Source organism: Gigantopelta aegis, chromosome 3 (assembly GCF_016097555.1).
Source record: "Gigantopelta aegis isolate Gae_Host chromosome 3, Gae_host_genome, whole genome shotgun sequence".
Lineage (NCBI taxonomy): Eukaryota > Metazoa > Mollusca > Gastropoda > Neomphalida > Peltospiridae > Gigantopelta > Gigantopelta aegis.
Genome location: NC_054701.1, coordinates 55,459,758 through 55,485,573, shown reverse-complemented (window position 1 = coordinate 55,485,573; position 25,816 = coordinate 55,459,758). Strand labels below are relative to the sequence as shown.

At 37.0% G+C, this 25,816-nt stretch overlaps 1 protein-coding gene across 1 annotated transcript in view; it reads left to right on the top strand.

The window, feature by feature from the left end:
* LOC121368272 (protein MTO1 homolog, mitochondrial-like) overlaps positions 1-25,324 on the top strand; it is a 201,890-nt gene extending 176,566 nt beyond the window's left edge. Inside the window, exons 9-17 of the mRNA XM_041492929.1 lie at positions 911-984; positions 1,618-1,734; positions 6,015-6,145; positions 12,233-12,437; positions 16,337-16,499; positions 17,797-17,915; positions 19,994-20,090; positions 21,848-21,902; positions 24,780-25,324. Coding sequence (XP_041348863.1) covers positions 911-984; positions 1,618-1,734; positions 6,015-6,145; positions 12,233-12,437; positions 16,337-16,499; positions 17,797-17,915; positions 19,994-20,090; positions 21,848-21,902; positions 24,780-24,896 — 1,078 coding nt within the window. The 3' untranslated portion in view covers positions 24,897-25,324. The remainder of the gene's footprint in view (positions 1-910; positions 985-1,617; positions 1,735-6,014; positions 6,146-12,232; positions 12,438-16,336; positions 16,500-17,796; positions 17,916-19,993; positions 20,091-21,847; positions 21,903-24,779) is intronic.
* The last annotated feature ends 492 nt before the right edge of the window (positions 25,325-25,816 follow it).

Here is a 25,816-nt window from a genome sequence, read left to right as displayed (position 1 = left end):
AGGAGTAAAATCCTCTCCTCCCACGGGAGTGAGAGTGATGGGTACCCCTTAGAGGACAAGGTCTGTGGTGTAATACTAGCAGTTATTTGATGGCAGACGCTTGAGACACACTCGGCTTACTTGAACAGAGTTAAAGAGAAGTGAACACATTGAAAGTATAAAGAAAATCACACCTAATGTAGATGGATGCAAACAAGTCATACAAGAATGTTTAGGAAATGCAAAAACTTGATGTTGCCAATTATTCACAGAGCAGTTATTTATTTGCACATTAAACCCCCAAGACTTACTCTTTCATTTGAGAAGTTACTTGAGGCAATTTGCCTTTAATGTTGTGCAGCTTTGGAAGAAATTTGGTTCTCATGCTTCCCTTTGAGCTGTATTTCGATCACCTGGTCTGTATATAGCCAGTAGTGCACCTGTACAACTGTTGCCTTTCTTTTACCTTAGTTTTATCATTTTTACTTAAGTTATATTTCCTGACAGCACGCAATGACTGGGCCATCAATTGTCAGTTGGCATCAGTTGTATTACATTTCTACACTTCACAAGTGTTCAGGCCTATACGTTGTTTTTAATGGCACATAATCAGTGTGAAAGAAAAAGCAGGGCTGCCTGACAATGGTGGAAATCATCAAAGATAAAAGTATCAACCGTTCACCGGTTGTATTGGAAGTGTTTCTGTGAGGTCTACTGTTTGTTGGATTCCTTCCCAATTAGCTGTAGAGGATGGTCATTAACAAAGAGACCCTAAACAAACCAGGTGTTTAACGTGCTGAAATGTGGCAACATTGATTAAGCCTGCATTCTCTTTTAGTTCATTTGCTTTCCGTTTACACTTCTTCTTTTTTTTGCTCTGGTATTTTATTTGATCAATAGCTTTATATTTTTTCTGTTGTATATTTCACAGATTTTGTCCATCAATAGAATCTAAAGTCCTACGTTTTAGAGGAAGAAGACATCAAGTATGGTTAGAACCAGAAGGTTTGTCTTGTACACATCTTAACACATGTTGGTAGTTATAAATTAAAGTTCATTAGTGAGAATCCATTCTGCAACCATTTGTACTGTAAAGTGTGGTCGAACTATAGTGCTAGTAAAACGTTATAAAGACATTCTACTTGTAGCTATTGTTGAGTGCTTTTACTCTTTGATTCTGTTAAAAATCACATATTTTCTGCCACAGTCAACAAAAATTATCTGTTGTTGAAATGAAATCTCAAGGAACCTCAGCTGAAAATCATATCAGCCATGCAGTTGTAATGTGGAAATAGTCCAGGTTTACCAAAACCCAGAACTACAAACTTCACAACAGGTTTAATGTGTGGAGCTTCACAATATATTTATCTAAATATGTCATAGCTGCCCTAGTCCTAGGATTAGTCATTGAGTCTAGACACAACATACCAGTATGGTATTAGTGTCCAGAATCTAGATGGTCACTTTGAGCATTATATGTCCACATTTTATAGCACAAGTCCCAAATAATTAACTAAACAAATATCAATGCTACCCTTATAAACTCACAACATAGAAATTACTTTGTTCATTGCCAATAGTTAAATATTCATATACACCTTGCTTAATGCTTACAGTCTAGATTTATTTTGTTTCCAGGATTAAAGAGTCATGTGGTGTATCCCAATGGTATATCGTGTACCCTGCCAGAAGAGCACCAAGTTCGACTAGTGCAGTCTATCCCGGGCTGTCAACATGCAGAGCTGGTCCAGCCAGGTATGCATGTAAAACATCATCTTCTCCGGTTGGTGGTTTTTAATTTTAAAAAAATAAAAATTCCTTCAATCTGAAAACATCTTTTTTCTTACACACCTGTGTAAGAGATGAGATGTTGTAGATAAATATCATCCCCAACAGATGGTGCAGATAACGTTTGAGACTTATGACTGGTTGCTCCACGGTGATGACCTGGTCACCAGAGCCATACCATCCAATGAAATAAGGACGTCTGAATTTGATTGTTCTGTGACGTGTCATTTAACCTGAAACTGATTACAGTTAACTGCTTCCCGAGTGTCATGAATACTTTTATGTTCAGAAAGACATTTAAATTTATTTAAACCTGGTTTTTAAGAATAGGTAACAAATAGAATGCCAATTCTTGATTGTTAGATATCATATTTATTAGGTAGTCACTGACTACAACTGATACATGTTACCGTAGTTTATTTTTATTAGTAAATGTCATTAAGTTAGTCATAAATGTCAACACAACGGTGTCTGAAACATAAAAACATAACACTTGAAGTGACCCCCATACTCACCCACCCCCACTCCCACCTCCACCCCCACTCCCACCTCCACCCCATTACCTTTCCACTTTCCAGCTAGCCTATTGTGCAGTACCCACTCCATTATAATAAATATCTTGAATCTGGTAGTTGTGTGTTTGGCTCCCCTTGCCCACCCCAGGAATCATAACTTGCAGTCCCTGTTCCATGATACAAATACTGTCTTGAATTTGGTATAGTTGTTAAGCCTGTCTGGAATACCAAGAAACATCTGTAGTGAGAAGAAAAAGTCTTAGTTTAGCAAACAAAGGAGAAGTGTTGATAACTTAAATATTTTCACAGCTGTACCAGTCCTGAGTAGAAAGTAAGCTGGGCCATCTACCAGGAAATACCAGAATAATCTAAAGCAATTATTACCAGGGCATTTATAATGTTGAAACAATATCTCTTCAGTGACATGTGCAGAAGGGTCAGAAACCAAAACAGTAGAGGAATGTGCTTATACAGTGCAACATGGACTGCCACCCAGAACGGACATTGTGTTTACATGTATTTTATTTTTCTTATCTTATATACAATAAGTTTTGGCAGGTGTGTCAAATGTAGTGTTTAAAGTATGGACTTCCAACTCCATCCCAAAAACATGGTAATTTTCGTATTGCACTCTGATGGTCATATTATGGTATGGAGTTGTCCGTCCATCTGTCCGTATGTCCTTCTGTTAAATTTTTCTTGTCTGGGCCATATCTTGCATACAGATGCATACAGGACCATCAAACCTCACATTTAGGAACAACTTGGGATGTCGGTGTGTCACATACTATTATTAAGTCACTGTGACCTACTGTTCACGGTCTGCTGCACATAACAGTAAATTCTTGTCCGAATCATATCTTGCATACAGATGCATACAGGACCATCAAACCTCACATGTAGGAACAACTTGGGATTGTGGTGTGCTGTGTACTATTACTAGGTCACTGTGACAAATAATTTGTCTATATTGTGAACATCATAGGAAACTCTTGTTTAGCCTTTGAAGAAGTCAGGACCATTTACCATTGCAAACATTTCACCTAATTAGAAGTGAATCACTGTCGCACATTCATTAATATCTATGGTTTTCCATCAAACTCCTGACGGGCGTATCATTTATCTCTCCAGTAGTTGTTCAAGATGACTCCCATATTATCCTAATAATGTCTATTATTGACATAGGGATAGGGATATCATTTTATATGTATAAGAGCATGCAGAACCTAATGCTGGTAATTCATATGCTATGAAAATTCATTCAAAATGGTCTTCGTGATTCCACAAAGCACTGCCACAAACTATAATGAGAAGTGAAGAGCATAAGTATCCACCACTGTACCTTGTTCCGTAACCAAACCACTCTACTTAAACCACATACATCAGCCTATTTACTCTCTTTAATAAGACTCTTAATTACCTCTTTACATGGTTTCATAGTATGTAAAGCTTAAAGACACAAAAGTGAATCTATGAAATAAAGGTGGATCTGTGACAGTAAATTCATTATATACACATATACATATTACCAAATTAGCAAATATAGTTATCTCTATTTTAATTTTTACTATTCTTAAAACAAAGTATATATTTTTAATCCATGCAGGGCCCATATTTTTGAAGGTCTCTTAGCGCTATGAAATCGTAAAACTATCGTAGGCTATGGTGTCACTATGGCATACACCATAGTGACGTCATAGCGTACGATGGTTTTATGATTTCATAGTGCTAAGATAGCTTCGAAAATATGGGCGCAGGAGGATGAAAAAAAGCACTTCCCAAAACCTTGAGTCGGGGAAAATGTCCCACTGGAAATAATGAGAGTTACTCAGTTAGAGGTGAGGTGTGGGTTTTTTCATACAAGAGCCATGATATATCACACCCATTGATTATTATTATCAGGTATGAGCAAACTATGTCCATCAGAAATAAAAGTTTCATCAGCTTTCATGTGTAGATGAATCCTAATATAAAATGTTTTTTTCTAAAATCATTATACTTTTTACTATCTCAGTATGCCATGTGATGCCAGTGAAGCTATTTTGGCATCATTACAGAACAAACTTGCATTGTTCATTGTTTCATTTAGAAGCAGGATTTAGCTCAGTCGGTTGAGTGCTCGCCTGAGGTGCTTGCGTCACACAATCAAACAATCTCAGTGGATCCATTCAATTGATTGGGTTTTTTCTCACTCTAACCTGTGCACCACAACTGGTCAAAGGCCATGATATGTGCTATCCTGTTTGTGGGATGGTGCATAGAAAAGATCCCTTGCTACTAATGGGAATATGTAGCAGATTTCCTCTCTAAGACTGTATGTCAGAATAACCAAATGTTTGACAGCCAATAGCCGATGATTAATGATCAATGTACTCTAGTGGTGTTGTTAAACAAAACAAACTTTTTTTGTTTAATTTATGACATATTTTATTTTCCAAAACTTTGCAATAGTAAATTGTGGTTTTTATTACCACAAATTTTAGCATTTAAATTAAAATACTTGTTACTCAGTAAAATACTCAGTAGATGGCAATATATTTTATTGTTCAAACAACAAATTCTTTTTTCTTCTTTGTTTCATCTGCATTTCATCAATTCTAGATATAGCTTCTATAAAGACAGTGTATTTGTTTCTAATATGCTATCAACAGAAGACTTAATGGATGGATGAGCTGCATTATCTGTGTTTGTGGTCCCATTTTGACTTCTAAAAAACTCGATTTATTTTTGTTTGGTTCTGATCTTTTATTCCTCTGGTTTTCATTTGATTATGTTTACCGTGAGGGGTGATACAGCTAAAACCTCATCAGACTGAGTAAGCTGGAGAAGCTAGGCACCAAGTCTGAAAAGCAATTCCAATATAGTGCGTTGTACTGCCGAGATGAGCTGCAATAGGCTAAACGTTCCTTCCAGCTGAAACTTAAACAGTGTGATCGTGGGGGTTCAGTATGATTACATTGTAGAATATTTTAATACTTGATCTTTATTTTTTTTGTCTTGACTGCGAAGAAAGTTCTACAGTGTCATGATATAGGTGTTTCTTTACAATGGCAATGGCATCATCATCTTGTGTGTTTCAGTATACAATAAGCTTCTCACAAATGATAAGGAAAGACGTGATGACACTTCAGAACATTGTCCACACAGTGGCTCATATGAACCTTTTGGCATGTTCTTGTGTTTCACAGTAATTCTTAGAACCTCTTTAAGTGGTAGGTTACCCAAATGTTTGACATACATATCAGGAATATGTAATTAGTATGCCTTACTTGCTTGACCTGGTGGTAGCTGGAAATCTCTTGTTTTTTCTCATTGTAGGTTATGGTTTTGAATATGACTACGTAGATCGGTGGTAGCTGTAAATCTCTAGTTTTTTTCTCGTTGTAGGTTATGGTGTTGAATATGACTACGTATATCGGTGGTAGCTGGAAATGTCTTGTTGTTTTCTCGTTGTAGGTTATGGTGTTGAATATGACTACGTAGATCGGTGGTAGCTGGAAATGTCTTGTTGTTTTCTCGTTGTAGGTTATGGTGTTGAATATGACTACGTATATCGGTGGTAGCTGGAAATGTCTTGTTGTTTTCTCGTTGTGGATTATGGTGTTGAATATGACTACGTAGATCGGTGGTAGCTGTAAATCTCTTGTTGTTTTCTCGTTGTAGGTTATGGTGTTGAATATGACTACGTAGATTGGTGGTAGCTGGAAATGTCTTGTTGTTTTCTCGTTGTAGGTTATGGTGTTGAATATGACTACATAGATCCTCGACAACTGAAGACAACTCTTGAAACTCACAGAATTGCCAGCTTGTTCTTTGCTGGTCAGATTAATGGAACCACCGGGTATGAGGAGGCAGCTGCTCAGGTAGTGTGGGGGAGATGGAGGGGTGGGACTGATCTGACAGTATGTGTAAACTAACACACTTATTTAGTTCCAGCTTCATAATACATACAGTTAATAATAACTCAGGTTTGGAGTTTATTTTGTTTGTTTTTAGTTTCATGCCTATTAACATTCAAGCCAGCTGTCCTGAACACACATCCATTATGTATGTTGTCTGTCGTGGACAGTTAAAAAGTTTGTTTTGTTTAACGACACCACTAGAGGACATTGATTTATTAATCATCAGCTATTGGATGTCAAACATTTGGTAATTTTGACATATAGTCTTAGAGAGGAAACCCGCTATTGTCCTGGCCAGGTGTTAATGGTTAGTTGTTAGTGGGTAGTGGGGAAAAAACTGGATTTATATCTCCCTTCTGAGCTTTGATCTCACTTTTATTATACAAGTCCAATGGCTTAACCACTACACCACTGACACTGATCGTAGTCATTTCTGTTAACAGCCTGTTCACTTCAAACTGGAACCAATGAATGGGCATATAACTATTTATTAAATAATGCTAAATCTGACATAAGAACATATTAAGTTTTTAAACCCATTCCAACTCTCATAAAAACATTTTACAAAGAATTTCTGTGTAAATGAAAAAGGTTACTGGTATAGAGATTAAATTCTGGATTTATGTCACTTTAACCCGAATTGTTACTAACAATCAACAATGCAACTAAAGGCAGAACTTCATGTGCCATGTCCTTACCTTGACTGTTCCTGTATCAGAAAGAAAAGTTAAACTATGTAATTTGATGGTATTTTGCTAAGAAATGTGTTTAAAGTTACACTGAGATTTTTAGGAGAAATGTGAGCTGGTTTAAAACTTAATATTATGTGTTTTTATGTAAGCTTTATAACTTAATTCATTGTAGACTTAAATGTCAATTCATCTGCCCATTTTTCAATCACATGGATTATAGAGCCTAATCCCATAATCTGTGTAAATCAGCTGTACCTACAGTGAAGGATTATCTGGTCGGCACATGCCTAGGGCCAGGGCACAATTAGCTCACGGTACTGGACTTGGAGGTGTCATGGTTAAGCCATCAGACATAAGGCTGGTAGGTGCTGGGTTCGCAGCTCGGTACCAGCTCCCATCCAGAGCAAGTTTTAATGACTCAGTGGGTAGGGTTAAGACCACTACACCTTCTTATCTCTCACTAACAACTAACCCACTGTCCTAAAGAGTCATCCTAGAAGGCTGAGGTGTGTACCCAGGACAGTGTGCTTGAACCTTAATTGGATATAAGCATAAAAATAAGCTGAGGAAGAAGAAGAAGCTCACAGGTTTGTAAGTTTGTAAGATTTTTAGCTTCCATGATCACCTTATGACATTATGTTTCCTATTTATGAATATGATCTACCCAGTGCTCACCCCTGCTCTTTGCCAAGTTAACAAATTCATGTGAATCGTACTGATTTTATGAAACTCATGTCAGGATTCATGTACTACCCCTGTTCTCACTTGGGCAATACAAGAATCCTGACACTCATTTCATAAAATCAGCGTGACACACAAGCTCGTATAGTAATCTCTATATATCATCCTTTATACACTCCTGCACCTCTTAGTCCATGGGCCAGAGGCCAATTTTTCATGATTTGGTACCACCCAGAGGGACAAAGGCTCATAGTTTTTTTTTGATAGGTCTATGCATGTAGATAATAAATGAGGTGATAGCCTTCCGTATCGAGTAGCTTTCTGTCATTTTCACCCTGAAAGCTGAATAGTGTGCGAAAAAAATTCCAAAGCAAATTTTGGGAGTTGGGGAAACTTTATTTGGAATAACCTTTCTTAGAATCACCCTATCATAACAATTCACCACTCAAAATGTGTTTTGAAGCCCTCTAACGATTACATATCATAATATGCAAATGAACCACAAAAGTAGGTCATCAGAGGTCAAAAGGTCACCGATTTTGAGTCAAGCTCAAAATTTGCGGATTGCAGAAATGGCTGGAAACTGTGTCAGAAGGAATTCCCAACCATTTAAAGGTACCCATGTTCAGTCATCTAGAAAAATATTGAAATGGAAACAAACCAGCCAAGGTCAGTCTTTGCAGAAATTGATTCTTTTATGATATATCAAATTTACCATCAACATTAACTAACACAACACCCTATTAGAACAAATAAACACCCAAATTTTTTATTATAAAGTGCTCTTGGCATCTGATGTCTTTTAAAGAAAATTATTAGTGGCATGTATAAAAGTAGGTCATCAGAGGTCAAACGGTCACTATTAAGTTTTTTATGATTTGATGGTATCAACCAAGCTCATTCTGAAAAATAAGGATGGAAACGGCAATGAGAAAATCATAATAAACACCTGTGGTTGTGTCTGAGCACCCTAATTTAGTTTTTGTTTTCAGATTGAATAGGTACAGGCTAGTGGAAATCTTGAAATTCCATCAACTTTTCATTGAACTGATCTTTAAAAAATGATTACACCCCATTCAAACTATTGTCAATAGATGGCACTAGCTGTCTATTTCACTTTCACCAAATGGAGGTACAATATAATCTTTTGTATTTAGTTCAATTTCTAAGTATCTTTGCAGCTTTGGCCACATATACGTGGTAAGTTTGCAGCCCTGTAATACATAGGTCATATATACATTATCCATAAACTGTGATCTGCAGTAATAAAATGTATCTTATCTTATTTTATCATATACAGCTAGTACCACATCCACTTAGACTATTGTAACAACACTGCAGTATTTGAGGGTCACAGGTTTGGTACTGCATATAGGAATGCAGGACTGGTTTTATCAAAAGACCACCCCACCCCTCTGGAGTAGATGCAATTTATTCATTCTGTCCACTGATGAATAGCAGGTTGAGCAATAATGGGTGTATCCTAAGATGATGGAATGGTTTTCATTGTTGTTCCATTCTGGCAGGTCACTGGTCTTATTATAAAAACTTACTGTGAAGAGCTGGAGTGTGGATCATATGCATATACTTTGGTGTAAAGCAAAGACACGGGTGTTAGGTAAAGGCACTGGTCACACCAGGGTAGCAGTTCCATGCACCCTTTGCGGTCCTTTTACCTTTTTTCCAAAGAAAGCAGAAGGAGTATTATATCCTGTTAAGCTATGGAAAAGAAGCAGGGACAAGTACGTATCTTTTCCCAGGACGTCATACATACCACTGATTTGATGATATGTAAAGAATTTACCTGTACCACAGACAAACCATATTCTCACATTTGTTTTACCCAAGGTAAACACATGATGGAACTTGCCAATTGGGACGACATATATATTTGTGTTAACAGTGCACACATGATGGCTGGTACAGTCGTTCATAATAATGTTCTGTACATGAATTAAAAGTGTGATGTCTGATTCCTCATAGTCACATGGTGGCATTGAACGAGCATTTGCTTGAAGAATAACTGTGACACCAAAATGTAATGGTTATTTCTCTTCGTGGCAGTCTACGGTGGCAATATTGGTAGTGTGGAGTATAAGTTAGTTCCTCTTTGTTGGCTGGATCATGTAAAATGCTAGTTCAGTTTCAAAGAACCTTGTGTTTTCAAGTAACCTGACATTTCATGAGTATGCTAGCAATATCTTTTTTTTTTTTTTTTGACATAAACATAATTATATGAATGATAATAAGATGAATGGTGAAACCACAGTACTTCCATTTCGGTATGGGACTATTGACAGAGCCGTGTCCCGTGTTCTCTGTCAGATGATCTCAGTATCATCCGAGCCCGGAATACACGAATCCTATAGTAATCATTCCCATGTCGGGTCAAACACTGGGGGGGGAAATCATAATTGCATCCGATACCGACCTCCTTGCGTTGGTATAGGACACATACATGATGGACAGTAATCAAAGCATCTACGGAAGAAAAGGAAAGAAAAGATATGCAAAGAAGCAGGCATCCTGGCTAAAGTGAAATCCCTGGCCTTGCTGCTCATCAAACATCTTCAGATCTTCAAACATTACTTTGCCTTTTTTCGGAAAAAATTAGATAGCCAGTCTGGTGTGCATGGAACTGCTACCCTGATATGACACTTAACTCTTACACCAAAGCAGACACAGATGGTCCATATCTCCAGCTACTTAAACGCATTACAGTTATCTTGTATGATAAATTCAGCGACCTGAAAATTGTCAATGAAGCAAGGGGAAAATGATAGAAACCATTTCATTTACACCAGGATGCCCGACTGTGAGCACCCAAAACAGGTTGCCTACCAAGATGAATTATGGCTCATCAGTGAACAGTTACCAAAATGCACCCACACGGAGGAGGAGTGGAGATGGACTTTTGATAAAGATAGCCTTTCTACTTGTAGCCGATATGACCTGCAGTAAGTTAAGTGGGTGTCATCCCATTACGGCCATCTCAATTGCAATGGGTCTTAAAGATAAGATTATAGCATTACCTACATAATAATGGAAAATTAGGTACAATCTTTACTTGGGACGTTTGGGTGCTTAATAAATGGATTTACTTAAAATTACACGACCAAGCTTTTATTCGTTTGGGTCTGTTAGTAATAAACCGGCCTCGGTGGCGTCGTGGTTAGGCCATCGGTCTACAGGCTGGTAGGGTAGGTACTGGGTTCGGATCCCAGTCGAGGCATGGGCTTTTTAATCCAGATACCAACTCCAAACCCTGAGTGAGTGCACCGCAAGGCCCAGTGGGTAGGTGTAAACCACTTGCATCGACCAGTGATCCATAACTGGTTAAACAAAGGCCATGGTTTGTGCTATTCTGCCTGTGGGAAGTGCAAATAAAAGATCCCTTGCTGATAATCGGAAAGAGTAGCCCATGAAGTGGCGACAGCAGGTTTCCTCTCAAAATCTGTGTGGTCCTTAACCATATATCTGACGCCATATAACCGTAAATAAAATGTGTTGAGTGCGTCATTAAATAAAACATTTCTTTCTTTCTTTTTTGTTAGTAATAATAGTAAAATAGGTAAAGTGTTTGTTAAAGTGTGATTATTAAGTATGGTTTCCGTAGATGTGTCCCAAGCTATTTTGAGTTATTATCTTAATGGCTGGCCAAAAACATGATGCTAGCGTGCTGGACATTGAAAATGTCCAGCATGACTGAATATAGGTGACCTATTGACCTCTTTAGGCCTGCTTCATGCTTCAGTTACTCAAAAAGATACACAACTGCTTTGTAATAAACATTTTGTGAGACTTATTGTCATTATAGTGTGATTTAAGGTTGATGTTGGTGTTAGTACTGATATATCATAAAAGTATCAATTTCTGCAAAGACTGACCTTGGCTGGTTTGTTTCCGTTTCAATATTTTTCTAGATGACTGAACATGGGTGCCTTTAAATTGTTGGAAATTCCTTCTGACACAGTTTCCAGCCATTTCTAGGCCTGATTTTGGCAAATGTCCCAACAGATGAGAGGCAAAGTTGAAATCCGTAAATTTTGAGCTTGACCCAAAATCGGTGACCTTTTGACCTCTGATGACCTACTTTTGTGGTTAATTTGCATATTATGATATATATTCGTTACAGGGCCTCAAAACACATATTTTGAGTGGTGAATTCCTATGATAGGATTCTAAGGAAAGTTACTCCAAATTAAGTTTCCCTTACCCCAAAAATTTGCTTCTGATTTTTTTCAGCATACTATTCAGTTGTCACGGTGAAAATGACAGAAAGCTATTCGATGCGGAAGGCTATCACCTCATTTTATTATCTACATGCATAGACCTACCAAAAAAAACCTATGAGCCTTTGTCCCTCTGGGTGGTACCAAATTCTGGTCTGGCCCATGGACTATCTACTATAGTTGCATTCTTTAAGAAAAAGGTGTGGGTTTTTTGGTTTTTATATGCATTTTTTGGTTTTTCATTAAATTAAAATATGGTGGACACATGAAGTACCTTTAATTCCATTGTTAGTACCCAGTATAGATATTTTATTTAGTTAAAAGTACAATAATAACCTTTATCTCCTGTTTATTCTTCTTCTATTTTCTGGTTTGTTTCTTACTGTTTGTAATATTTTATATGGGGAAGCGTCCTTATTGATGTTATTTGATGTTTTTTGCAGGGTATAATTGCAGGCATTAATGCTGTCCTGAAGCTGAGGAATCAATCTCCATTCACACTGGATCGTACTGAGGCCTATATCGGTGTATTGATTGATGATCTAACCACGCAGGGCACCACCGAGCCGTACCGAATGTTTACCAGTCGTGCAGAGTTCCGCCTGTCACTTAGACCTGATAATGCAGACATCCGTCTTACTGACAAAGGCAAGCATCGGCAACTAAACCAAAGTGTCTTTTTTACTTTTTATTATGGCATTGTGCATTTTAAACTTGTTATTGGTTTGTATGGTCATGAATACATTGTATTTTCATGTACATGTGCATGTACTGTACTAATATTTCTTAGAGGTAGAAGACTTTTATTTTTTATTTTATAACTGATTAATGTAGTTGGTAGAATGATACATTTCCAGCCACAGAAATGCTATATATATATATATATATACAGGGAACATTTTGTTTACTATCGCTACATAAGTTTCAAAGATTGCTACACAATTTTCAGGGATGTAGACGTAGCGTGATCTGGACCTGGGGTGGTTCGAATATGAACCAAGTGGACCCTTTTTCTATTTTGTTTTTGCCCCACCAGAAACTTCATATGTATAAACCTGTATGTTTTAGTTCTGAAGGAGGACCATTTGCTTCAGCAGGGGGTGGGGGTGGGGTGTCCGAACCCCCTGAACCCCCCCCCCCAGCCTATGCTCCTGATTTTAAAACATTAAACAATAGTTGCTAATCAATTTTCAATTGACTAGAAATATCGCTATATATACATGTATAATCATGATTTTAAAAACAAAATGTTTCCTGATATATATATATATATATATCTATATATATATATATATATATATATATATGTTACAAAAACTGGTTATTATATCGAGGCTTGACAATCAGTCTAAAGGCATGTTTTTAACAGAAAAAAAAGGTTTAGTGTTTTAAAAATCTTTAAAAGAAATATTAAAGAACAGTTTTATTTATTTATTGAAATTATAACTTAACTCCTGTTAAATGTATGTCACCCTAAAGACAAATATTAGTCACTTGCCACTAAATAATACCTCCTCTATTTTCAAGTCCCTTATTCCACAAAAAAATAAAAATAATAAATGCAGATTTTGTGAAAAATTCACAAAATGTCAAATCTTCCAGAAACAATAGTGGATTAACTTTATGTCAGACATGTTGTTAATTATTGGATTTGTAAGTCATCACAATATTGTCTTGTGGATATGAATAAATAGTCGTAGTAAATAATTTATAAGAGTTACTGTAATAAAATCATGGGCTAGCCAGGCTCTTTGAACTCTGAACAGCAAAGCAGTAATCTATAGTAATCATAAGGAAGTGGAGGGGGGAGTCCAGGTAGTGGCTCACAAACTTCAGTGGCAATTAGTAACTGACTGTTGTCAAAGGAAAATGTGCCAAGGGCTTCACACCTAGTTACGTTTCGTACCCAATTTGTTTCGTCCCTGGACATTTCGTACACACTACCATTTTATACCCTAGGTGTTTCGTCTCCTGGTCAAACATGCACGGAAAGACAGTAATTAAAAAAAAACCCAAAAACCCCCATCTTTAATACATTATTTCATCCCCTGGTCATTTACACGCTGGTACACACTTTATAGTGAATTATCTCTGTGACATATGTTGTTGTGAGACAATATTTGATCAATCCACATATTATTTAAATGACAAGTATGACTTAATGTCGTGTAACTAAACAGTAATATACAACTCAAAAAATTATATTTAGAATATGTTTTATTGAGATTAACAAACACTGTATTATAGATTAAACTATTAAAAATTGTTAAAGAATACATTTAATAAGAAATATAAGTGTGTCTTAAATGACCAGGTGACAAAACATCCAGAGTATAAAACAGTAATGTGTACGAAATGTCCAGGGACGAAACAAATCGGGTATGAAACGTCCCGTAACCATCAGAGTTATGAATACCTGTGTATCATTAAGTTTCAAAATGTTGTTACAACCAACAGTTGTTTTTCAATTAAAGATTAGCAGCAGTTGATTTTTGGAGCTTTCACAATATCTAAGCACTTAGTTACTCACTTAAGACTAATAGAATATCACCATTTTGAGGTATAGATAAAGCAATTCTAACCCAAGGGACAAAATGTTTTTGTGAGGGCCGAGGTTTACCTAGACATTTACAAAAACATTTTGTCCCGAGGGATGGAATTGCCTTATCTACACCTCACAATGTTGATTGATTCCTGTTCTTGCATTTTATAATTATTGTAACAAAACATTAATTTTGTAAGCTACGGTTTGTTTATTGTAGAACAATTCATAAACATTTCACCTACAAACTCATTTAATCATACGTTGAAAAATATAGTCCACTTAATACAACGACATAAAAATGTAGCTACTTAACCATAAATATAAAGTTAAAAATATTAATTTGTTGAAATATTTTTAAAACAATGATCCAATGTAAAATGGCAATTCTGAAAAACACGAGTTATGACCTCAGGCACTCTCAGTTTGGCCAGCGATGAAGTTAGACGTGGTTTCATGCGCTCTCAACTTACACCCCCCCCCCCCCCCTGGGGGGACTGATCGCTAGTTATGGATCGCTGTTGGAGTACCGCGTCGTGTACACCGGGTCACGGGCAACCGTGACCTTGGTGTATGACGACGCGGCTACAGCCAAGAGGAAGGGAACTAGGAAGAGGAAACGTGCGCCAGGGGCGGCTCAGGCGGGGACAAAGCTGGCAGCTCAATCGCCAGTGGCGGTCCTGTCTGCATCGCCGCCCCCCACCACGACCAAACCGGACGGATCGACGGGAGGCGACTCGCCAACCAGCCGGACCAACTGTTCAGATGCGGGAAGTGGAGCAGCCAACCAGTGCACCGCGACCAGCGTCACCTGTTCCGGCTCGTCGTTCGTCTGCGTCGAGACCCCCACCCACGGAGGACTCCGCGACGGCGACTCTGGATGTTGGGGCTGTCAAGAGGAAGGCCGTGACCCCCCCGGAGGACCAACCAGCCAAGACGCGGCCTTCTACTTCCTCTTCGGGTGACTGGAGAGTGGCAGTGCGGAAAATCAAAGGCCAGTACTCTTAAGTACTTGGTGGGAGACGTCACGGACCCCGACAGACTGCCAGGCGGGGTCTACGAAGAAAACTTCAAGACATTTCCCGATGGCCACCAAGTCGCCATCCACACGGTCAAACTACGGGGAGTGGAAGCTATAGTAGTGACGTCGCGCCGGGATGATCTTTACCGACAGGGATTCCTCAGCCATGACATGGATAACAACACCATCCACAGAATCATGAAGATCGTCACTGGCGCCCAGTACCCACAGATGGTCCACTACCTTAGCACCCACAGCTACAGGAGACTGGTGCCTCACCTTGAGGAGAGGAACAACATCACCTCCCCATAGATGCTGTGCACCCAAACGGCCTTAACGAAGCCACTCGCGTGGACATATCGATCGGACTTTAAACTTTTAGATCTGCGTTCAAAATTTTATGTCGAAATTACTTTCTTTTTTTTTAATATTATTAAATAGTCCGATCCTCTCTTCTTTCTCTTATTTAATTTTGGACTGTCCTTCTAAAATGCTCCAAATTATATAAATATTCGACCGAGCAGTCAATTCTTTTTTTTTTTTGGCTTGTAACCTTTTAATTTTTTTATCTATTAACTTCTTTACTAATTGCTATTTTCAAAATTCTGCCCAGTTTCTACCCCCCCCCCCCCCCCCCTCCATCCCAAGTCAGGCCACCGATCTTATCGGAGGTCGGACTCGGGATGGGCGTGTTCGAAACCCTAGTGGTATATGGGCACGTTAAACTAGTTATCATCATGACCTCTGGCATATTTAGAAATTGTCAAGCCCTGGAGGGCACCGTACAAAAGCTGACTAATTCAGTCCAGTGGGCAAGAAATAGCAGGCCACTATGCCATACATGTATGCCTCTGGAGAAATCACTATGTTTCACCATCGCTTTAATGTTAATTATGCTGACCTTGCTAAAATTGTAAATGTCTTAAATTTAAAGTCGTTAACATTTTGTGCTTTATAGTATTTGTGATGTTTGTTTGACTTCAGCATACAAGGTTGGCTGTGTGAGTGAAGAGAGACATAAGATGACGACTGCTGCAGTGAGGAAATTACAAGATGCCATGTGTCTTCTTCAGTCCATCAAGAAGCCTGTGATGAGATGGAGGACAGAATTACAACTGGGAGACAAAAACAGCTACAACTTACAAAGGTCAGTCGTACTTCGCACTCAAACTTAACCGCAGCTGGGAGACAAAAACAGCTACAACTTACAAAGGTCAGTCTTACTTCATACTCAACCTTAACCACAGCTGGGAGACAAAACCAGATACAACTTACAAAGGTCAGTCATACTTCACACTCAAACTTCACCACTGCTGGGGGACAAAACCAGATACAACTTAAAAAGGTCAGTCATACTTCACATTCACACTTCACCACTGCTGGGAGACAAAACCATATACAACTTAAAAAGGACAGTCATACTTCACACTCAAACTTCACCACTGCTGAGAGACAAAACCAGATACAACTTAAAAAGGACAGTCATACTTCACACTCAAACTTCACCACTGCTGGGAGATAAAACCAGATACAACTTACAAAGGTCAGTCATACTTCACATTCACACTTCACCACTGCTGGGAGACAAAACCATCTACAACTTAAAAAGGTCAGCCATACTTTGCATTCAGACTTAACCGCAGCTGGGAGACAAAACCATCTACAACTTACAAATGTCAGTCTTACTTCGCACTCAAACTTAACCGCAGCTGGGAGACAAAACCAGATACAACTTACAAAGGTCAGTCATACTTCACACTCAAACTTCACGACTGCTGGGAGACAAAACCATCTACAACTTACAAAGGTCAGTCTTACTTCGCACTCAAACTTAACCGCAGCTGGGAGACAAAACCAGATACAACTTACAAAGGTCAGTCATACTTTGCACTCAAACTTAACCACAGCTGGGAGACAAAACCAGATACAACTTACAAAGGTCAGCCATACTTCGCACTCAAACTTCACCACAGCTTGGTGACTAAAACAGCTACAACTCACAAAGGTCAGTCATACTTTGTACTCAAACTTATCCTGGATAATTTACACAGTCTTAATTCATACATTTTGCTGTTTCAAACTGATAGATTCCGGAATATTCATTTATATTTACTTTGTGATTCAAACTGCCATGTATTAATTTTAACACTCTGGTACCTCTCAAGTATTACATGTATATGTGCAAAAAATGCTTACTTTAACTTGATAGATTAGGTGAGGTCAGGTCATAGGGTTTTACTTGCACATTCAGAACAAGCTGTTGTAGAGCACACCTGTCCTGGGAACAGGGTCTCGGCCGGCTCCTCCGTCCAGTCTTGATAGATGTTCTTAAGTATTCACTTACATACTTATTGATTACTTCACAGTGTTTGCTTGTGTTTACCATTTACTCAAAAAGATAGTATGAGGCCAGATTTTAAGAATAATATATTGTTTGCTTTCAGTGCTTTTGAACTGTTATGTCATCCGAACATGACAATGAAGCGGTTGGCACTTTCTTACCCAGAAATGTTTGGACATTTGAGAAACGATGAACAGCTGATGACAAGGCTGGAGATTGAAGGTAAACTATCATATATGTCCGACTGGTGTATTGCTTTTTGCACTTTTTGTCTCGCCTGTACAAATTACTCTTCTGACAGTGGCGGCAGCAATGGCATCAACTTTTGCGTTAAAGTTTAGCATTAAAGTTTTGTTTCCAGATCAGTTTCTCACAAACTATAAGTCCTAGCTAGGTGAAGGAAACTTGGTTTATAGTAGCACCTATGATGTTCATTACAGTGCACTGAAAACCTTTATGGTAGGCGAGACATTTAATTCCACAGAATTCTTGTTTTTAATCAAATATGTGGAATCTGTGTTCTTGTTAATTCACCATTTTATTTTAACTTTATTTTTGTTCCAGCATGCTGTCCTGGGCACACACCTCAGTTATCTGGGTTGTCTGTCCCGAACAGTGGGTTAATGATTAGTTGTTGGTAATTGATCCTGGCTGGGTTAATATTAACCATGGATGGGAGCTGGCAGAGAGACCCAGCATCTACATGTATATCTACCTTAAAGGATACCACAAATGGTACACAATAGTGCTGCTTGTCATTAGAAATAGTTAATATTATAATAACGCAATTATACATCTTTAAAAATTTCATATTAATAAATAAAGTCTTTTCGATAAAGCATTATTATTTTTTTAAAGTTACAAAAACAACAGTTGAAAAACGATTTACAAAAACACAGCATGGCTTATCTGCTTTTTAAAAACAGAGCTGTGACATTAAGTCACATGCTTTGGCATGTGAATCTCCATTCAAGTGAGCAGAAAGTAGAAAAGAAGAATGTTTTAAAGATGTGGCGATTTTGACAATAAATCTTTACAGCCAATATTGAATATTTCTACCAGTGAATATATTACACATTTATTTTCAATAATTATATATATATCACAATGAAAACCCAGATCATCTACGAGTACCCTAAACAAACTGGTGACCTAAATACGACTTGGTTTACTGACGAAGTGGGTGGAGCTTATAGTGACATGCTTATCGGAACAAAGTTGCACGAGTTTTCTGTAATTGTGACTTATTATTGTTTCATGAGTAACATTAAGTGGTATAGATAGAAAGAATATCATTCTAGGAATCGACCAATATAGGTTTCATTGTGTAAATGTCGCTTTTTGGTATAATAGTGGGCATTTGCAGTGCGTGGAATTCTGTTTGATCACTGTGTCACTACAGCATAGTGTGCTCGACTCATTTCATTCATTAATATTAACAAATAAAGTAAACACCCAGAAACTTGAACCAGGACCCGAATGCTTTTCTTTTTGTTTTGGATTTATAAATGATTTTATAATGAATGTTTTATAACTACAGTCTGGTCAAAGGCCGACATGAAATGTCTATGGCCCTTTCCGTGTTGGGTTTACAAAAGCTGTCCATTTTGTTCCAAGATATAGCAATCATTAGGGAACAAAAGAAAGTTGGTCCCTTCCTTTTAATACCCCATAACACTTCTAACAATTGGCTAAATAACACCATTCAAGCATTACCAAGTCCTATCACTGCATGGTTTTCATTCATTCTTCGTTTTTGTCCACGCTTGAATGCATGCAGAAGACAAACCACAAGTCTTTATTTTCCCCTGCTTACTTCACAGGTCTGTTTATAGTGAGCAGTTAAGCCATGCTCTGTTTTACCAAGCATTTTTCGCAAACATTTTGTTTTAATAAAAATCAGTATATGAAATTTGTTATCTTGAAAAGTTGCTTACATACAGTAAGTAAACATATAATGAATAAATATAAGCAAACACATGCCGATCATTCGTGGTATGCTTTAGGTCTGATAGGTTAACCACTACACCACAGGGCCAGTGCTACATCAGAGATAATGCGAAAGTCATGCATATTTATAAAAGTACTTTATTCCTGATCACCCACACTGCTGACCAGGAGAACAGAATGAACTGTGACAAAACAAAACAACTAATATTATTTTACAGATACACACACACACACACACACACTCACACACAGACACACACACATACATAGATATGTGAATGATTAAAATGTATATTACAAAATTTGTGTAAGCTGACTGTTTATTTGTTTATGTTTCACTGAACATGTAGCCAAGTATGCCAGTGAGTTAGAAGTCCAGTTGACTGAGATTAACGAGGTCAGGAAGGATGAGCAGCTTACTCTTCCAGACAACCTCGACTACCACAGGTATATCATGACTTCCAGTAATCTCGTAGACTATCACAGGTATATCACGACTTCCAGTAGTCGTGTTGACTATCACATGTATATCATGACTTTCAGAAATCACGTAGACTATCACAGGTATATCATGACTTCCAGTAATCTTGTAGACTATCACAGGTATATCATGACTTCCAGCAATCGTGCACACTATCACAGGTTACCATGACCATCACAGGTAACCATGACTTCCAGTTATCATATAAACTCTCAGGTAATCATGTCTTCCAGAATCACATAGACTGTCACAGGGAATCATACGCATCGAGGTAACCATGACATCCAGTAATCACTTGGACTATCCTTCATGTAGGTAACTATGGTTTCCAATAATCTGAATCATATACACTAACCTAGGTAGCCACGACTTCCAGTAATCACAAGTAGTGATGAACTGTTACAGATAATGATGGCTTCCAGTAATCACATACACTATCACAGGTAACTATGACTTCCAATAATGACTTAGACTATCTCAGGTAACTATGACTTCCAGTAGTCACATAGACTGTCTCGGGTAATGATGACATCCAGCAATCACATAGACTATTGCAGATAACTCTGACTTTCAATAATTTGTTTTTCTCATTCCAACCAATGCAGACACAACTGGTCAAAGGCTGTGGTATGTACTTTTATGTCTGTGGGAAAGTGCATATAAAAGATCCCTTGCTGTTAATGGAAAAATGTAGCAGGTTTCCTCTGATGACTACGAGTTAGAATAACCGAATGTTTGACATCCAATAGCTGATGATTAAATAATTGATGTGCTCTAGTGGTGTTGTAAAACAAAACAAACTTTATTTCTTTCTTTTTATTCAATATGTCAGTAACTATGACTTCCAGTAATTGTTTAGACTATCATAGGCAACTATGACTTCCAGTAATTGTTTAGACTATCATAGGCAACTATGACTTCCAGTAATTGTTTAGACTATCATAGGCAACTAGGACTTCCAGTAATTGTTTAGACTATCATAGGCAACTATGACTTCCAGTAATTGTTTAGACTATCATAGGCAACTATGACTTCCAGTAATTGTTTAGACTATCATAGGCAACTATGACTTCCAGTAATTGTTTAGACTATCATAGGTAACTATGACTTCCAGTAATCACTTAGACCATCACAGGTAACTGGAGAATGTGGTTCCAGCATGACAATGTCATGCCCCATTCAGCAGTTTTGTCATGAACATGTGTGTGCAATGGTGTTGTGAAAATCATGGAAAGTCCAACCTACTCACCAGATTTAAATCCCATCAAACACATTTGCAAATCTTCATGAACACCCCCCAGAAACTCTGATACTTTGTTCAGCAATGGAGTTGTCTTCTTGTTCTGATGTTTACCCAATTTCTACAGTCCCCGAGGAAATGTTGCAGAACTGTTACATTGGTTCAAGATAGTTACACACATCACTGACAGTAAATAACTTTCTCATACTCACTTTGTGAGTTGTGGTGGCTCAAGATAGTCACACATATCAGTGATAGTAAATAACTTTCTCATACTCACTTTGTGAGTTGTGGTGGTTCGAGATAGTCACACACATCACTGACAGTAAATAACTATCCTTACTTTGTGACTTTTGGGGTTTACACCCCAATATCCAAATAAAGTGATGAAAACCAATTCTGTTTACTAGCCCATTGCTGGTTAAATTCAGTTGTTTCGCTATATCTGTAGTCATTGTATACATATGCATTTTCTTATTGCAGTCTTCAAATGTCCACTGATGCAAAGAATAAATTAGCTGAAGTCCGCCCATCAACGGTAATCAAATGTTTATGGCATGAAAATGTACTTTAAGTGCTTAGTGAATCTTTATATACTGTGTAGGAAGTTGTGTTCATGTTTCCTTGGGAAATATATATTTTAAAAACGAAAATATACTTGTAGCAGGAGAGTTTTGACACACACATCCTCAACACTTGCACATACATGACAATCAAATTTTAAAAAATTAAAAATAATAATTTTATTGAATTTTTTATTATATTATTTTGTAATGAACTAGATTAATCAAGATGGTTACATGACAAGTTATATCTTTATTATCCCCATCCGTATTAACCAGAGTACTCTGCCATTTGAGAGCTAGACGGACATTTGGATGGTTATGGTCGCTCTCTGCCGTCAGAGATAACTGTATAGCAAAAACACGGAATGGCTGCCTACCACAGGGTAGGCAAAGATTCCTGCTCTAATACAACATTAACCTTATATTTGACGTTAAATACCATTACATTGATAATTGTTTAGTTCGCCGATGACAAATATTTTACATATTAACCAATAATACACACACTACAGGAAGAAATGCATCAACACCTACTTATTTAAACAGGACATTATTGAAATTGGATACCGTCAGGTTTCTTCCTGTACTATGTTTAGTTTATGTGAAATATTTGTTAATTGACGAACTCGAAAATGATCGATGTGAAGGTATTCAGTGTCAAACATAGGATTTTTGTATTATAGAGCAAACATCTTTGCCTACCGTGTGGTAGGCAGCCATTCCATGTTTTTGCTATTATATAGGCCTACAGTTATCTCTGGCTGCAGAGAGTGATTATAACTGTCCAAATGTCCGTTTAGCTGTCAAACACCAGAGAACTCAGACTACATCAGTATGTGATAGGTGAGTTCTTTAATTTCACAGAATTTCTTGTTGCCATCTTGTGTGGACATGCATCATTGTGTCTTTCATGGATGTCACTCTTTCACAGCTGTTTAGTAGTTTACATGGTTTTATTTTATAATTTTTATATCATTTGCCTTAATAGCTAATGTGTTTCATGCTGCAGTGTTGTTAAATATACATTCAATCATTCATTTATTAAGTACGTGTTTGAAATTACCCACACAATACTGTATGTAGTTTTCAACATATTTGTTACTTTTATAGAAAATATATTTAAAACATTTGTTCTATTTGTATCTCAATGTTTAGTTAGTTATGCCATAGATAATGTTTTTCTTCAAGCAACTATTTGTTAATTTGTTATTATGTTTAGCATTTACAGTTTTTAAAATTTGACTTTCGATTGTTACCATGATAATTAAAAACGGGGTTTTTCCATTAATTTTTGTCACATTTTAACATTGTTTTATTTTAATAAACATAATATATATGACATTCTTTAGATTATGGTATGTGTTAATATTTTAGTAACAAATCAAATACTGTATATTGTATAAGTATACGTTTTATAATTTAATATTTATTGAATTACCCTATTCTTTCTAATAAGAGAACTCTTAGGAAGCGTCACCAAATCAGGTAGTGTAATGTAAAAACAAATATGTAATTACCCTATACAATTTATTTCATTTCATTTCAACTTATTTTCGAGCTTATATTTAATTAAGGTTTAAGCACACTGTCCTGGGTACATACCTCAGCTGTCTGTCCAGGACAGTGGGTTAGTTGTTAGTGGTTATCATGCTGTTTCCTAGTACTACATAGTAGTACATAAGGAATTCAGGTTAATATAGGCATGTTAATAGCATGCTTACATGCATGTTCTATACTAAATATTTTTACGAGTAAAATGTTAACTGTTCAATATACCAGATAGTCATATTGACACATGGACCATACATACAGAATTTACAGTTAAAGATTTGTCTAGTTGTGTTCATGCAATCACTTTTGAAATCCAGTGCTGAAGGGGAAATCACCCTGGTTTTCATCGTAAACAATAAGGTTTCCAGCTTCTACTAAAAATGCCTAGCAGATGTCATAATATTGATACCTAGCCTTTTAATTAATTTTACAAAAAATGTTATTTAGAAATAACAGAAGCAGTTTTAGAACACAGAAAATTATGTTATGTGTAGGTAAGGCGGAAGCAAGTAGATATTGGAGGGAGATCAAGGGTACAAAGCACCCAAATTTCTAGGGGGTTACTAGTTTACTACCAATAATAAAATTTACTACCAATAATATTTTTAATTTAGAATTGCCAACCCCTGGCATCCTAAATGTCCACCTTTGGTTTATAAAGACTCATTTTAAATATTTTTTGAAAAATGTTTGTTATTTTCATTATAATGTGCCCAAACTGCTTGACTTTGGGTGCATTTTTTACAGTGTTCATATCCATACAAACCACACCCAAGTGGGAGATATTACACATATATTTATGGAAACTTTGCTCATCAAACTTTACAAAAACCCTCATTTGAATAAAGGTTTAGCTATTAAATTTTTCACAACATTAACTTGTTTGAAAATTACCCAAATTGATCGCGCCTTATTTTTATCACAAGAAAAACATGGTATATGAATTACAAGCCTCCTTACAGTTAAACCATTTGCCCTGCTGATGAAAAACCAACTGTCATTTTTAAAAATAACTCCTTGGCTATCACTAAGCTTAAGAATTTACTTCCTATTCCAAGTATTAGCCTTCAAACATGGATCTGTGCAAAACTGGGTACACACGGGAGCTAACTGTATACTGCTACCAAATGTGGTTTTACATCATAGCAAAAATCGGTCATACCACAGGAAATAAAAAAAAAACTAAACATGTTGATGCACACTAGAGACTAGGAATTTATTTTGTTTGTTCTTATAAATACAATTTTGAAAATATATGGCTCGTATTTTGTTATAAATATTATTATTTTACATTTCAGATAGCTGCTGCAAGTCGAATTCCTGGTATCACACCAGCTGCCATAGTTATTCTGCTGAGACATGTTAAAACCAACATGACAGCCCAGTCCCACAAAGAAGTTGTCACAACCCTCTGATATTACTGACACTAAGTGTTTTTGACAGTGCAATTGAGAATCATATTATTATATGCACCCGAGAGTCCAGAAGCAAGACAAGCATTTTATTCTCAGACAATAGGTCCAAATCCAACATTATGTAACAGTTATCAGCTGTATGAGCACTAGCTCCTACAGAACACGGACAGGCTATATTTTATTCAACTATCCAAAAGCAAGATACCTCTGTGGGTTCAGTTGGTGTTCAGTGATAGGCAGTGATAGACACAGACAGTGACATTGCTCTTGAAAGAGAATGTGTGTGAGATGGCAAAAAACGAGCTAATTGTTCAGAGTTTCTGTGATGTCAGTCACTTTGACTCAGTGAATTTTTATATTTAAAAATACCATCATGTTTGAATGTTTCACTTACGATAATTTATAAAATAAAAAAATTCTCAAACATGTCTGCTGGTGTTCTGGATTATTTTGTTCATTATTATTATTTCCCAGAAACAGCAGGAATTGTCACAGTAAAATAATGTCGTGGCTAAATAGTTTTTTGAAACCGATGAATATCATTCTAGGAGTCACTGTTCATGGAGTGTATGAAGGATAATAAACGTGTTACCATTTATCAGTGTTTACGGTTTGAAAATCGATGGTGATCCATGAACTGCTCTCGCTGTCAGATTAACAGTAATTTTATGTAAAATAATGATTGTGATGAGGCAAGTAGTGTTTTGCCTGCACAATAATCAATTTGTGCGAGCACACCTGAGTGAGAGCAATTGCTCACATCAGACCATAAGGACAAGTTATTATCAAATTTGTCTCAGTGAAATCATTATCACTTGTCATGAGATTTATTAAGTGACAAATTTTTTTTTTTAATGAAAGATATATGGACATATATCAGATAATAATTGGTACTTAGTTTGTTATTCCATTACATTAAA